This window comes from Etheostoma cragini, chromosome 12, assembly GCF_013103735.1.
Source record: "Etheostoma cragini isolate CJK2018 chromosome 12, CSU_Ecrag_1.0, whole genome shotgun sequence".
Lineage (NCBI taxonomy): Eukaryota > Metazoa > Chordata > Actinopteri > Perciformes > Percidae > Etheostoma > Etheostoma cragini.
The window spans coordinates 6,913,206-6,928,985 of record NC_048418.1 but is presented as its reverse complement, the minus strand read 5'-3'; the positions used below and the strand labels follow the sequence as shown (position 1 = coordinate 6,928,985).

The 15,780-nt window shown below is 40.7% G+C and overlaps 3 protein-coding genes across 7 annotated transcripts in view; 1 reads left to right on the top strand and 2 right to left on the bottom strand.

The window, feature by feature from the left end:
- Positions 1-1,187, bottom strand: part of LOC117953778 (sodium channel protein type 4 subunit alpha-like) — a 37,802-nt gene extending 36,615 nt beyond the window's left edge. The window contains exons 1-2 of one of the 4 annotated variants that reach the window (XM_034887094.1): positions 923-1,187; positions 685-816 (exon numbers count right to left, since the gene is read on the bottom strand). The gene's annotated coding sequence lies outside the window, so the exon portion shown is untranslated. Of the gene's footprint in view, positions 1-684 lie in introns of all 4 variants that reach the window. The other 3 variants (XM_034887095.1, XM_034887096.1, XM_034887097.1) reach the window with 3 other exon arrangements.
- Positions 1,188-3,724: 2,537 nt separating this feature from the next.
- On the top strand, positions 3,725-11,143 carry LOC117954851 (WD repeat-containing protein 48). 2 transcript variants are annotated; one of them, XM_034888878.1, is made up of 18 exons: positions 3,725-3,823; positions 4,528-4,668; positions 4,806-4,884; positions 5,001-5,213; positions 5,375-5,463; positions 5,838-5,939; positions 6,024-6,248; positions 6,757-6,831; positions 7,108-7,210; positions 7,292-7,389; positions 7,675-7,782; positions 7,893-7,989; positions 8,106-8,201; positions 8,465-8,570; positions 8,692-8,779; positions 9,068-9,144; positions 9,271-9,463; positions 9,582-11,143. In XM_034888878.1, exons 1-18 carry the CDS (start codon positions 3,776-3,778, stop codon positions 9,675-9,677), a joined length of 2,034 nt encoding a protein of 677 aa, XP_034744769.1. In that variant the 5' UTR covers positions 3,725-3,775; the 3' UTR covers positions 9,678-11,143. The 2 variants fall into 2 exon arrangements, with proteins under 2 accessions (XP_034744769.1, XP_034744770.1); XM_034888879.1 differs by having other exon boundaries at positions 3,731-3,823; positions 4,809-4,884.
- Positions 10,374-15,780, bottom strand: part of gorasp1a (golgi reassembly stacking protein 1a) — a 6,330-nt gene continuing 923 nt past the window's right edge. The window contains 9 exon segments of the mRNA XM_034888883.1: positions 10,374-13,035; positions 13,038-13,250; positions 13,900-14,043; positions 14,159-14,267; positions 14,409-14,541; positions 14,880-15,010; positions 15,116-15,202; positions 15,335-15,538; positions 15,660-15,740. Coding sequence (XP_034744774.1) covers positions 12,770-13,035; positions 13,038-13,250; positions 13,900-14,043; positions 14,159-14,267; positions 14,409-14,541; positions 14,880-15,010; positions 15,116-15,202; positions 15,335-15,538; positions 15,660-15,740 — 1,368 coding nt within the window. The 3' untranslated portion in view covers positions 10,374-12,769.

Sequence of the window (15,780 nt, the reverse complement as noted above, 5' to 3'; positions counted from 1 at the left end):
GCTTAACTGAATCCCACTCCAAAAACAGGGCGAATCTTAAAACTAATCTTGAGTTACATCAGCCACATTAGACGAGAAGGCGAAGGTGCCAGATGTCACCAAAAGAGAAAAATGGATAGCAAATGTGACACCACTGCCTCACATGGCATTATGTATTGTGTCACAAAAGACATGGGACACTCAATTTAGCACTAGAAATATACATCCTGTATTATAACAGATTTTGTCACAGTGAGAGATAATTAAAGTGAATAATTCATAATTAAGTATTATAAGTATTCAAACTAAGTATAAGCATTTAGTAATTAACAGGGACCATTAAAACATTAAACATTAAATTTATATTTTGCATTATTCACTTTCTGGTACATTTAAAATATATATAGGCTAATGTATAACAAGTAAGTAAGTAAATGCCTATTGTTTTAAAATATAGATTGACCATGAATACAGATTAATAATAACTAAGCTATGATTTGTCTGAATTATTATTGTTTTCATTGTATTGAAGTTTTCCATCATAACTCAAAGAAAGCAAAGAAAGTCAGACGACCAAATTGTTGACAAATGATGTCAAACATATTTACTCTGCAAGAAGCAATTCACCTATTCGGTCTGTGTGGCCACAACATTAATGCATGCTCAATATTAATTCGAGAAATCTAAGAAATCTTACATACTTACATATGAAACTCTGAGATTTACCGCATGATTTCCAGAGTTAAGTTCTTCGGATATTAGAAGAAGGAACAGCCAAACTCTCTGTGCAAAATCCATGTCTTCTTGTCAAGGTGTATTCTTCATGATGGGCCAAAACTCCAATCCAACAGGACAAAAAAGTGCGTCTTATCACCACAATCCAAAGTTAAGCGAACAGTAGCAAACAAAACTGATTCTAAATAAATGCCAGTCGTTTAATCACCTTATGTTGGACATTTTGAAACTATCACAGGTTCGACGAGAAAGTTGTCCTCTTCCCTTCCATCCGAGTGGCTCTTCTGTATTCATCCCACAGAGGAAAGGTCCCGAGCCGCCGAGCGTGGAGAGGATGCTGCGCTGTCTTCAGCAGCTGCGCAGCGGCGGGAGAGGCGCACCTCGATTTGCCCTTGAGCAAGAGCATGAGGGAGGGAGGACGCTGCTGGACCACCGCAGGAGATTACCGCTCCTACATGTCACGGTCAAATATGACACAATACAGAACGAGAGTTGGCAGTTTTACCACATCCCCAAATCAACAAAAACAAAACATAGGCTGAGCTAACGGGCACGCAGTCCTTTGCTAACCGAGCGTTCTGTGAGAGAATCACTTCCAGAAAGGGGCTTATATAAAATAGACCTCTTTAGTTTTCCTAATTTTGATGTGGTAGCCTACGCGGCCTACAGGCCTTTATTGTACCCCACTAACACAGAACGTTTAGGGAACGTTAGAGAACGTTATTTTTGGTTCTCTAAAGGTTAGTTCGAACCAAACCAAAAACTAACGTTTAGGGACCGTTCCCTCCGAGTTACAACGTTCCCTAAACGTTAAGAGAACCAACCAACTGTAACGTTCCCCTGCGGTTGCGCCGTACCTTCACACAACGTTCCCGGTTGGTTGTTTATTTTTGGTTGTTTTTGGTTTTTCTGAGTTTATGAAGTAGCTAGCATAAAGGTTTTCTGTCACTCGATTTAAATTCACTCAAAAAGTATTGGACTTATACAATCTAAGTAAGATAAACAGCATAGCAAGATAATCAATTTTTTTTAAGGCTGATATCAATTTAGAGTACTACAGTAGCCTACATTTGTGCTTGACTTTGGTTTTTTATCTGTAGGCTATTAGTGAAAATACTTAAAACAAGAATCTATCAATAGAATGATTTTCACAACTAAGAAAATTCACGTCTTTAATTCAAGTTTACAAACCGAACCGTTACCGAACCGTTACCACATGGTTACTAATGATAACGGTTCGGTTTTAGATAGAAAGGAACTACAGCACGTTTTGGAGGATAGGCCTATGGACGAAATGTAGGCCTATGCTATTGTTTTCTATTAACTCGTTTGTTACTTTAATCACAGAACAGGGCATGCTATTTTAATGTTGCATTTACACATTTGATTTAACATGCAGTTCAACTCGGCAACAACTGATTTCATTGTCAACCGCAGAGAGGAATTAATCAATAAAAACAAGCTGCTGTCATCTTGATTTGGAATCAAAAACCTGTTGCACTTGAATGAACCGTAAAATGGCATGGTTAAAAACAAGATGTCAGCATTGTTATTGTTTGTTTCCAAAGGGCTGAGGGGTGGTGGTTTTGGATGACTTAGCAGTGTAGCCCACGCCTACAGTGTTGGTCTCTTAATGCGCCCTCTAGTGGCCTATAATAGACCGTCTTGTACTTGGGAGGGAGAACCAGAACGTGAAGACCAACCTCTCAAAGTCAAGACTGGTTGGAAATTTAAGCAACGTGGAGAAGTTTACCTAGTTCTACTGTACAATTGAAAATGTAGGCCTACACATTCTTAGGCAGAGTATTGTCTTTTAGACTCTTATTATCCCACTGGGACTCTGTATTTCTCAGAAATATTGTATTTCGGTGTACAGAGGGATTCAAGATAGCATTCAGACTTTCATGTTGGATAATGAAATGGTAACACTGGATTTTGACTCATGACTGCAGTACTCCTGGAAATCAATATGTAGGCTAATATTTATGTTCTGACTGGGAAGGCTACAATGAGGCACCTGGTTTTATTTAGGTATTGCACAACTATGATTATTTTTAATCATGGAATAAAAGAGCCCATAAGCAAAAATATCCTCAGATATATTCTTAACTGTTCTTTAAGAGATTAAAGGCCTACTTGGTGTTTTTCTGCCTGCGTGTGTCAGACTTTGCTTTTTGGGGGGGAAATTAAGCACTGACGGTGATAAAATAAGCACAATTATGGCCTTTTGTAAGATATCTGAGAGTAGGCCTGTTTGCTAGAATGCAATTAAACATCATAGCTATAAGGGGCCCTTTTAGTTAGCAGATGCCTGCCTTTTAACATCGTGAAGCCTTCTTATTAACTTGTCTCTGGTCTCCCAAACACTTCCTTCAGTGAAACCATAGAACGTTAATATTAATCATATACACTCACCTAAAGGATTATTAGGAACACCTGTTCAATTTCTCATTAATTCAATTATCTAACCAACCAATCACATGGCAGTTGCTTCACTGCATTAATGGGGTGTGGTCCTGGTCAAGATAATCTCCTGAACTCCAAACTGAATGTCAGAATTAATAAATATGCATTAATAATGCACCATATCACAAAGCTCAAATCATTTCAAATCGGTTTCTTTAACATGACAATGAGTTCACTGTACTAAATCGGCCCCCAAATAAAGCCTCTTTGGGATGTGGTGGAACGGGAGCTTCGTGCCCTGGATGTGCATACCACAAATCTCCATCAACTGCAAGATGCTATCCTATCAATATGGGCCAACATTACTAAAGAATGCTTTCAGCACCTTGTTGAATCAATGCCACGTAGAATTAAGGCAGTTCTGAATGCGAAAGGGGGTCAAACACAGTATTAGTATGGTGCTCCCAATAATCCTATAGGTGAGTGTTCCGACCATAGACCGTTAATATATATACGGTCTATGGTTCCGACACAGTCTTAGGGAGAAACGAGAAGACAGTGTGAAAACCACATTACCCATAAAGCTCAGGTGCATATGTTTTCTTTTTTTTGTATCCGGATGTAGCATCACATGAATTGACTGTCAACATGCAAGATGGCCACGCATCACAGGCAAAATGCTGCTGGGCGGAGAAAAGTACAGGTACATTATGATAGTTGCATTCTTGCTAAGTGTATGGCAACGGCAACATTATGGTGTCCATCCTTAAAAAGTGTTTCACGGATATTTGACCGCCAGCAAAAACCGACCGTAAAAGGCAGTGTTGCTGTTATGAGTCATGACTCAAGCCGGCTAACCTAGCTAGCTTAGCTTACGTTAGTTGTTAGCATCTTCTGCGCACGCTGACATCTAAATGATTGCATATTTTTTAAACAGTTATCATATAAGTACGTGTTATATACATTATAACATAACTACTAAGGTCGTCAATAAACACAAATGAGTCATGCGCTGTTTTAGCTGCATGTTTATGCTGTTACAGTGTTGACGGTGTACATTCTGGGCTCGGTCTAATTGCTGGGAAACCTACGTGTCTCGGTGTTTCTGTCGTGCATCACTGCCACTGTATTAAATTGCTACAAAATCAAAAGCACCCAATGTACGTACTGAATTTGTCCATTGTCACATATGTTTCAATGGGAAATATTTCCCAATATATGTGTAATTTAGCTTGTTTTACGTTTCCTCAACTATTACGTCCTTCTAAGCAAGAGCATGGAACTCAACATTTTAGCGCGTTGAAGCATCGAGATGTGCACAAGAAAGGGGGTTTGTTGTGGGGAAATGTCAGAAGTGGTCGACATAGGAGGGTGACCTTAGTACTCACGTTGGTCTTTGTGTTTCAGGTGTCTTATGTCATTAGAGATGAGGTGGAGAAGTACAACCGAAATGGGGTGAATGCACTCCAGCTGGACCCTGCGCTGAACCGGCTGTTCACTGCTGGAAGGGACTCTATCATCCGGATATGGAGTGTCTACCAGCATAAAGTAGGGCTTCCTAGATTCATAATCTATATTCTGAAATTACACTTTCAATGTAATTAGGTTACAGAGTTGTCACATGCATACTTTTTTTATTTTCTCAATAGTGGAAGTGTCTTAATTTCTTTTCCCTTTCATTGTAGCAGGACCCATACATTGCCTCGATGGAGCATCATACAGACTGGGTTAATGACATAGTTCTCTGTTGCAATGGCAAAACATGTGAGTGTGATTACTAGGGGCTATTTAATTTAGGGTCAAGGCATTGATTAGCGCTGCATTGTATTTTCACTACTATTCTGGCTGGCTGACACATTTTCACTGTCATCTATTTTCAGTGATATCCGCCTCATCAGATACCACAGTCAAAGTATGGAATGCGCATAAAGGCTTCTGTATGTCAACGTTACGAACCCACAAGGACTATGTGAAAGCTCTGGCCTACGCTAAGGACAAGGAGCTTGTGGCATCAGCAGGTCTGGATCGGCAGATCTTTCTTTGGGACGTGAACACACTAACAGCACTCACTGCTTCTAACAACACTGTCACCAGTAAGTATTTGTTTGTTTGTGTGTGACAGTTGTCCCCAATTCTGTCCAATACCTACTGTACTTTTTGGATTATCGTGCATTTGTACGGTTGTGTAATGGCCGATATGTTTCTCTGGGAGATATTCCGTACTTGTGAACTCACTATAATCCACGTCCAACAGCCTCATCTCTCAGTGGGAACAAGGACTCTATCTACAGTCTGTCTATGAACCAGATGGGCACAGTCATTGTATCTGGATCCACAGAAAAGGTTGGGGTTTCCAGCAGTATTACACAGACACATGCACACAATTAGTTCAATGAAACTAAATTAAAACAACACAGATTATTTCACCTTTCATGTTACCATCATATCAGGAATTTTTATGCAATTCTCAACCTTTATCTAGTTTGGGAATGTACTGCACTCTGTTGAGATGTTCATAAGATGTGTATGATATATTGTGTGGACATTAATTAGTTTACCAACCGGGTTTACAGGAGGTGTTCAGTACTTGTGAATGATTTATCTGAACGGTTACCTAACTATTTTTAGTCACATTAATCTATTTCTAGTGTGCATGTACAGTAAATTTAGTGATAAAGGTGCCCATCTTCATTCACTGTTTTTTTTTCTTTCTGTAGGTTCTGAGGGTTTGGGATCCTCGAACATGTGCAAAACTGATGAAGCTAAAAGGCCACACAGACAACGTCAAGTCGTTGCTGCTGAATCGAGATGGGACTCAAGTGAGTCAAGATATCTAAATTATACAGTGGTGCCAGCTGTTAAACAGGAATTTTAAAATCTAAACCTGCTTCCCTTCTCCACAGTGCCTGTCGGGCAGCTCAGACGGCACCATCCGCCTATGGTCACTCGGCCAGCAGAGGTGCATTGCCACCTACCGGGTGCACGATGAAGGGGTCTGGGCCCTGCAGGTCAATGAGGCCTTTACACACGTCTACTCTGGAGGAAGAGACAAAAAGATCTACTGCACTGACCTGCGTAACCCGGACATCCGTGTGCTCATCTGTGAGGAAAAGGCTCCAGTGCTCAAAGTAAGAAGCCAATACACTCTAATCTGGAACACTTTTTTTTCAGTTTAAAATTAAATAATTGTCTGGGATTTTTCTAACTTTTTGTTTAAAAAGTTTATCATTGAGCAGTAAAGGTCTTGTCTCAAATGCTGAACATCTGGTGCCTGCTTGCATTGTAGATACTGGGCGTACTGCTTTTGTTTGTTGTTTTGTTTTTTTGCAACTGACCTGCGATAAGTGTTTCTTTTGCATGCATATTACAGTACATCTTAATTTGCTCAGTGTCTTAACCAGAAAAAAAATCTTAAGAAGAATGTCACATGCATGATTTGGTAACATGCTTTGAGGTTTTTCTTTAGCAGTGACAGCTTTAATTTTAAGAAAAGTTTTACTATGTATGTATTTCTTAAAAGGCAAAAAAAATGAAAAACATTTCTGAATAATGGCCTCTATATTCTCTGTCATTCCCATGCTCATAGCTAACCATTTGGATTCATTCAACCTTTTGCTGTCTTTGTAATTTGCCCAGATGGAACTGGACAGATCTGCTGACCCACCTCCAGCAATCTGGGTCTCCACCACCAAGTCATCCGTTAATAAATGGGTAAGCATGCGTGACACCTCTGAGATCACTGGCAGACTGTCAGCATGACTGTGGAATACAGTGTAGATAGACGTGTCCATTTGGCCACGCCTAATTCAGTAGTAATCCCCCTGTAATTTGTGAAAGAATTCAAACCAGCTTTGTGATGATGTGGGCGATGCACAAAATATAATTGCATTACATTAATCACAGCTATTGATGCAAGGGAGAATTAGGAAGCGATTATAAAAATCCTGGACAATCTCTAATGATAATTATTTCTATATGTATGTACAGTCTCTAAAGGGAATGCACAACTTCCGGTCATCAGGGGAGTACGATAATGACTGCACTACCCCTCTGACACCACTGTGCACTCAACCAGAACAAGTGATCAAGGGTAAACATGTTCATTAATCTACAATGTTGTCTATTTACTTGTTACTTTTCCATGAAGTAAAATTCTGTGTTGGGTTTTCAGGAGGGGCCAGTATCATACAGTGCCACATTCTGAATGACAAGAGACACATACTCACCAAAGATACCAACAACAATGTGGCTTTCTGGGATGTCTTGAAGGTACACTCCAAGTTATTTCTAAATACGTTAGAGAGGGGTTCCATTTGCTGTTCTTTTGTCCAAGCCATAGTGAATGTAGTGGTTCAAATTCTGTTCTAACAAATCCCACCACAGTCCAACCTAGAAGAGGTCGTGGTTATATGTTGCTCACTGGCCCCAATGAGCTTCTACCCATGAAATGAATCATTACAGAAAAAAAAGACTTCTCCTGATGAGCCTGGTGTGAACTTCTTCTTGGTGATACAGTACATGTGGTAGGAATTGACTTTGTATTTTTACCTTCAGGCTTGCAAGGGTGAAGACTTGGGGAAAGTGGAGTTTGATGAGGAGATTAAAAAGCGCTTCAAAATGGTCTACGTACCAAACTGGTTCTCTGTTGATCTGAAAACTGGGGTGAGCCACAAATCTAGTAATACAAGAGCTTCTCATCTGTCGCAGCAGCTGCAACTTTTCCCTATCCCTGGTTAGTTGTCTCATAGTTCTGATTTTTCTTTTTAAAATAGATGCTCACTATCACATTAGATGAGAGCGACTGCTTCGCGGCCTGGGTGTCTGCAAAGGACGCTGGGTTTTCAAGCTCTGATGGGTCCGACCCAAAGTGTAAGACATCTGACCTGGTTCACCCATTTACATGTACAACCATGAAAATAATGCTAAACTGAAGCTAACTTTATATTGCAGGACTGCTAACTTAATTTGCTCCTTCATCTCTTCAGTGAACCTGGGTGGACTGCTGCTTCAGGCTCTGTTGGAGTTCTGGCCCCGAACTCGCATCAACCCCATGGACGAGGAAGAGAACGAGGTGAACCACGGTAAGGCTCTGCCCCCAAAACTGCGGAGGGTGGATTTGTGGGTGCGGAGGAGACCAGCTGAGGTGGATGTGAGGGACCATAGGGGTTGGCAGGGGGGATAGGTTAGTGAGATATGAGGGAGCCAGATGGTGGAGGACTTTGTTGTTGTATCCACTTAGCTGCACACCCGGCATAATTTGCTGCCGCTGTCAGTGAGTGGGGCGGGGGTGTCCAAAGCCTCATTCAGTTTGACTTACAGTAGGATTGGGTTCTTGCCCCCACAGTGAATGGAGAGCAGGAGAACAGGGTCCAGAAAGGAAATGGATATTTCCAAGTGCCACCACACACGCCAGTCATCTTTGGGGAAGCAGGAGGCAGAACCCTATTTAGGTAATGTTCCACCGACATCCTTATCAACACAGGTTAAATGTTAAATTGGAAAGCTGCAGTGTGCTCTGTAATGTCATCGGTTTATAGATGTCTGCATTGCCTCTAATGTGCTGTGTTGCAGGTTGCTATGCAGGGACTCAGGTGGAGAGACTGAATCGATGCTGCTGAACGAGACTGTTCCACAGTGGGTTATTGATATAACTGTAGATGTGAGTACAATTATGTTTCCATCTTTTACTTTAACTTTACATTACTTCGAAGAAAACAAAGCCATCAGGATTATAGGTTGAATAGACTATAAATTAAAATTTGGAGACTCATGTGACTTTGTATGCTTTTCCTACTGAAAATCCAAATTTAGACTTGAAAAGCTATGTCACTGTGTTTTTCACAGGAGTAAATTTTCAGCAGTGTGACAATAAAGCACTCGCACTAACCGGTTGCGGCTCTTTATTTGATGTGATTGATTTGCGTGCATTGTCTCTTCTCTATTTCAGAAAAATATGCCCAAGTTCAACAAAATCCCATTCTACCTCCAGCCCCATTCTTCCTCTGGTGCAAAAACTCTAAAGAAGTAATTTTCTTTTTCTTCTCATGGATTGTTTTTCCTTTGCTTATGTGATGCAGTGAAAAGGGACACATGTGTAACAAACATGCTGCATTTGATAAGAGCTGATTTGACCGGCTGTGTGTTGCGCAGGGACCGTCTCTCAGCCAGTGACATGCTCCAGGTGAGGAAGGTGATGGAGCATGTTTACGAGAAGATCATCAACCTGGACAATGAGTCGCAAACCACCAGCTCCTCGACCAACGATAAGCCGGGGGAGCAGGAGAAGGAGGAGGACATGGCAATGCTAGCCGAGGAGAAGATCGAACTAATGTGTCAAGACCAGGTGGGCACGATGTCTTTGCCTGTCTATTTTGACATGAGTACATCTTGTGCATCCTCAGTCATTATATACTGTAATAATATATATATATATATATATGTTTTTTTATTCTTTTAACCAGGTGCTAGATCCAAACATGGACCTGCGAACAGTTAAACACTTTATCTGGAAGAGCGGAGGGGACTTGACGCTTCACTATAGGCAGAAGTCCACGTGAAAATCCTAATTTTTAAACAAGAACTCTTCGTCATTTGCCAATCACCACCCACCTATGACATGTAGTACCCTAAACCCTGTTGTGTGGTCAGGAGTCACAGTATCAATGAGAATCCAGTCAAATTTGCGAGGAAAAGGCTCATGGTGTATCATAGGGAACTGACCAGACCAGGCCGGAGCAGTCAAGACATCTGGGAGAGAAGTGGTTTGTAGTTTCTTCTGTTTGGTTTTTTTTTCAGTTGAAGAAAGGACTGTTTCTCCAGCGCTCACCAATTTCTTTTTACTTTGACTGTTGTTTGTCCTTTCCTTCTGATTGGCGTTTTACTTTGAAGCAACTGAAGTTACAGTACTTGTGTGTCTGAGCGTGTGTGTATCTGCACATGGATGTGGTAGACTTGTTTGTTTGTTCTAGTACATTCCAGAAGCGGTCCTTGTTCTACCAACCCTTGACACCGGTCTCAGCAGTATCGCCAGTTTAGGAGTGCACTTGGACTCTGGGTAGTGTCACAGTCCCTCAAAGAAATCCTCCGCCGTTCTGCTGTCATCTTAACTTGATCTTGACTTAGACACGGAGTTATTGCAGAGCTTGAACCTCATTGACAGAAGCGCTTGTCTCTGTCCATTATTTTAGCTCTTCTCAATGGACTTTTTTTTGTAAATATATGTACAACATATTCTTTTTGGTTTTGCAGCTGTTTTATTTTGTTGCACAGTTTACTTAACGGTTATTTTTCCAAATCCCTGGAGCACATTCATCAAGGTAATTTGACTTGGATGTTAAAATGACATGTGTTGCATTTTACTCTTAAGAATGCTAGTAGTCATCCAAGTTATTTTAGCAACTGGAAATTATATATAAGGTATATATCTTTAATAACTCATGCTTGGGTCATGGGCAGTGACTTTGATGACAGTGAGGGCTGTTCCTAATGTATATTTCATTCAGATTTAATAGTTCAATGAAACAAGAATATAATTTGAAGGGGAATCTCAATCATAGAATATGACTTTTCATCCACTGTGGGGAATTCCCCAAACTAAAATAAACAGTAATTCCCCACTTCTCTCTTTTTGTCACCAAGCAGAAATTTTCTAAAGTAAATTTTGCCATTACAGAGAGTGTCTTACGCCATAGTGAGAACGCATAGAGTGAGCTCTAATTGGCCAAAAACATGCTGGGTACCATAATTGGGCCATAACACTGCAATACCCCTTGTTGTAATAATTTGTGAAATATGTATATTTTAGGCATTCAAATAAATAAATTGGAATGGTTTTACATTGACAGATGTATGGGAATTCTAAATGGATGTTTCTTGCGATGTAATGTGCTCAGCTGATGACTGTGAAAAACAAGGGACAATGTCTTTTTAAGTGATATGATTGTTTAACCATCAAAGATTCACCAGTTTCACATTCATCAACAAATACTGCACTCATTCCTAATAAAACATACAGTTGATAAAATATCTTCAAAAATACTATTCCTTATTTTACACTGCACCTGATTTGACAATGAAAAAATGTAAGAAGCCCCATAGAAAGATGAAAAACAATTAACAGCAGCATCACTCTTACATACTGTATATAAAATGTAATCTATTGAATTTAAACCTTACCTGTCTATACACAGGCAGTACTTGTCTAGTGTTGCATAGATTACAAAGTAAAAATAGTGTTCAATTAAACATGGGGGACATAATTCCAGTGATACAAACAGTAGAAATAGTTTTCAAATACTGCATGTCTGAATAAGTCAAATAAAAAGCAAGAGTTTCGACCACAGGGACTTTCCCTCAGACCTAGGATCCTTTCTTAGGAACTCATTACGCTTGACCTCATGGACCAGGATCTACATTTAATTCTGTGACATTTGTCTGGGTTTTTTTACTCCCCAAAAAGCCCCTAATCAGTAGGAACTGTTTTCTGAAAGTACAGGACGTTTGGGGTAGGGTTTGCAGGGATGACTGTTGCTGATTGGTTAAATACACAGCATGGCTGCTTCAACTCACTGACCGCTTCGTTCATAAAAGAAGAAAGTACAGAGGGGAGAACATTTCACTTTGTTTGATAACATTAAAATTAAATTAAATTTAGGCTTCCTCAAGTCATTTTTTAAAGAGAGAAAACAAGAGGTCGCGAGCTAGCGCCACACTGAACTGCATCGTTTGCAGAAACGCTGGATATGTCTCAAGTAAACAAAGGAGAAAAAAAATATTTGCTGATTACTTTACAGCGGTTGCTTTCTAAAGCACAAATAAATAACCATGACTCAATAGATGATCTTGTAGAAACACACTTGTTTCATTCTCGAGGTGAGGGACTTAAAAAAAAACACAGATCCTTGTGTCGAAACTCGGCTTAAAAGATAATGTGTAAAACCTGTTGACCTCATCAAATTTGGGGTAAAAACCAGTACGGGACTGGTTTCACGCAGTACACGCACAAGTGCACAAATATTTCCTTATACCAACACTTAAAAAAATCAATACATTGGCCATAAACTACTGTAAAAATGTCATAATCCTATAAGTAAGTTAATTTTCAAAGTTCTATTTTGGGAATCATTTGTTATTTGAAACATAGACAACAGATGCAGCACTGTGACAACTCATATGAACTGCCAACAGTCTGGTAGCTTCTAAAACTTGGATAATGTAATGGCTATTAAGGTGCAGCTGAGCTTTGCTGTAGTAAATGTACGCGTTTGTCTTTGGAAGTGTTCAAGTATTTATCACATTAGTGTACTAGAAGAAAAGTCTTGTCACCCGTATAATCTAATTTTGCACCAAGCATGGAAAAATGTTGATGTTATAACCTTGGTGTACAAATTAGCAGTAACTTTCAATTCCCACACATTTAAAACAAATAGGATAGTCCTACAGTGTCTCAGTGTTTTTCTACTTTATGCTAATGCTGTAGCAGGATTCTGTAGTGTAACTAAACTGATGAAGGAGCCATAACGCTTCTCGTAAGACTATCAGTATCAAATCCGACAGCTTTTCCCACTGTCTGTCCTGTAGATCCTATAGTGTTTCTTTAAAAAAGTGATTGTCAACTTCACTTTGCATTTTTGTACGGCCTGATAAAAGCTTACTCAAGACGCGGTTCTTCTTCTGGCTCCCTCCCATCCCTCTCATGGCTGCAGTGGTGAGCGGGAGCCATATTTGGAGGCTCCGCAGGCTCCTCCGCTGGCCCTGTTGCATCTTCGATGTCCTGAGCAGGAGAATCGGCTGCTATCGGCTCATCAACGGCAGAGGACTGGAGGAGATCGTCAGGAGATGAGCAGGAAGGGACTTTAGCTGGGACAGAGGGCTCAGCAGGAGACTCTAGGGACTCTACGGGAAGAGACAATTCATAATAGGGGAACTCAGGCTATCACTAGATTCACACAGAGAGCCAGGTAGGTCTGTAACCAGGTGAAATGGTTCAGCTGGTGTGACGCCTGAATCAGACAAAGTGTCAGTGGAACCGAGAGCAGAGGTGAGGTCCATGGCTGCCTGGGAGCTCAGCTCTTGTGGGTCACTATGGCTGCCTGCTGACGATGAAAGTAGACCACTGTCCTCTAGCTCCTCTGTACAACAGGAAATACAAACATTCAGTCTATGTTTCTTTTGCAAAATCTGTACATTAAAGTTCCGTGACATTTGTATGAACTGCTGCTTTGTATTCTGGCTCTCACCAGACCAAGAACAAGTTCAATAGAGTTGAGATTGAGCATTGGTCTGGAAAGTCTCCTCTGTATTTTCTCTGCACAAGGGGCGTGACTAACAGGCATAGTTCAAATGACTCTGTACGCAATTGGAAAGTCCTTCAACCAATCGGACCAACGATCCAGGTGATGTATTTTGCAGAGGGAGCTTTTACCAAAGCCGGTCCTTTGGAGGAATTGTTCCAGGGAAAGCTTCTGTTCCATTTTAAGAAAACTAACCTATTAAAGGTTTTGAAACAGCAGCTACAATGGCGTCAACGGGTTGCTGTGCTTCGGTAGCCGACATGTTGAATGTAAACAAGAAGCTGCTTAGTCGCTTCTGTATTGTCATCGTGTTAAACCCGCCAACAGCGCGCAAGGTGGATAAGCCAGTTTGTGATTGGTTCCAGTAAAATTGGGAACTGAAGCAGATGAATGAAACAGGCAGGATTCCAAACCGAGCAGCGGGGCGAAATCAAATCGCCGGCAGAGTGGACGGCCTTTACCCAGTCTAGCTGCTGTCCTTACTTACCAACACCTGAGATTTCCCCGTCCTTCTCCTCGTTCATAGCCAGTGCGGTGTTGGTCATGTCGATGGACGACATGGACAGATCCAGTCTGTCTACCAAATCTGCAGGGTCAGGGTTCATCACTGGCCCTTCAGAGTCTGAGAAACCTGGAAATACAAACACAAGACGCTCTGTTGAGAAGGTTTTTATGAACACAACTAGATGCAAAGGAGACAACAAATGTGTCATAATCTTCTAAAACCACTGCATAAGTCAACTGACCAGGGTCCATGACCCGCTGGACAGGTGGAGGTAGAGGAGCTTCCTGGAGGGTGACCTGCTCCAGGTCTAACAGATCTTCACTTTGACTTGAAGGTGCCACCAAAGGTGCCTGAAGAACAGGAAACAGGATTAAGCTCTACTGCTACTAACAACATTTTAGAGACTAAAAAATGTATCACTTAACACTAAAATCACTTAAAACCTAACCAATGTATCATTCAATAACAACTAAAGGTGGATTGAGATTTACCTCCATAAATCCATGGGTAGGCAGCTCTGGGGAGGGTTTTTCCTCGGGAACAGGATTGGGGGGCTTAGCTGTCGATACATCAGGATGTACTGGGATTCGATGCAGGTAGCCATAACCAATTCCACAACCCAAACTAAGAGCAAACATTTTTAAATGCTTCAAGAATATTCATAACAATTCATACATTTTAAAACAGGGAATACTTTATATTCTGAAAAAACCCTCATTGAAATTGAATGGCGTGCTAATCTAATTTTTGTTTATTTGAATAAACTTTAAACAATAGGAAAGAACTGATCTACGAGCACCTTTCTCTTCATCTAGCATTTAAATGAAAAGTAGTGGATGTTACTTAAAATAAATAAAAACAGTCCTGAAGCAAAAAAAATGAACTCATTTAAAGGTGAGATGCAGTGATATTTGTCAGTAAGTCATCCTGAATAACTCATGTATCAGTGTATGGTCATGTACCTGCCCTCTCCACCCCACGCTCCATTTGGTGTGACCACCACCTCTCTGCAGGCGTCTGTTTGTGTGTTGTACACCATTAGCTTCAGGGGCTTCCCTTCATGGGCCTCAACCAGCGAGAAGAAGTCTTCTGACTGGAAATCAGCAACTCTAAGTTAACTTTAATACATCTTTCAAAGATTTGTTTAAAAATCTGAAAAACATTTAGCAGTAAAGCATTATATGAAAATGAGTCTTACATCTTGCAACACTAGATCGGCTCCAACAATGTAGTCACTGTGTGGCTGAAGCTCTGCCAACGCAGCAGGTGAACTTGGTTCCACATCCTACAAAAAAGCAATAGGTGTTAGCAAATTAAAGATGAAGCTATAACAGGTGTAATATGGGAAGTATAGAAGTTCAAATCAAAGTTAGGTCAGTTGCTTTTGGTTTTCCTAGTTCCTGAAGAAGAAGCTCACCAGAATGTGCCAGACATTCTCATTGGCTCCTTGGTAGCTGCAGTAGCGAACACTGGCACCTAGCAGGCCTTGTCCTCCCCACTTGGTACTGGGCACCACCTCCAGCTCACGCATCTTTGTGGTTTTAGTGCTGTACACCTCCATCCTCACTGCTCTCTCCATGTTGGCTTTCAGAATCTCCTTCAGCAGGTCATTTTCCTCATTCTGGGGAACAGTAATAGTAACTCTACTTATATGTTCCCATGTGTATATATTTGTTTATGTCCAATCTGTAGTCAATGAGTAGTGACTCAACTTCTTACAATATGACAAACAATAAACTTACAAGTCTTTGGTTGTCCAGTGACAGAATGAAGTCAAAGAAGGGCTGTAGTCCAGCCATTTCTGCAGGGGAATTAGGCTGCACCTGTCAAAACATAAATAAATATATATATATATATATATAT

Excerpts from the sequence above, each read along its gene's own strand:
- LOC117954851 (XM_034888878.1), top strand. The coding sequence starts at position 3,776 with ATGGCCACGCATCACAGGCAAAATGCTGCTGGGCGGAGAAAAGTACAG. Across the intron at positions 6,832-7,107 it reads AGTCATCCGTTAATAAATGG|TCTCTAAAGGGAATGCACAA; the intron begins GTAAGCATGCGT and ends ATGTATGTACAG. Across the intron at positions 7,211-7,291 it reads ACCAGAACAAGTGATCAAGG|GAGGGGCCAGTATCATACAG; the intron begins GTAAACATGTTC and ends TTGGGTTTTCAG.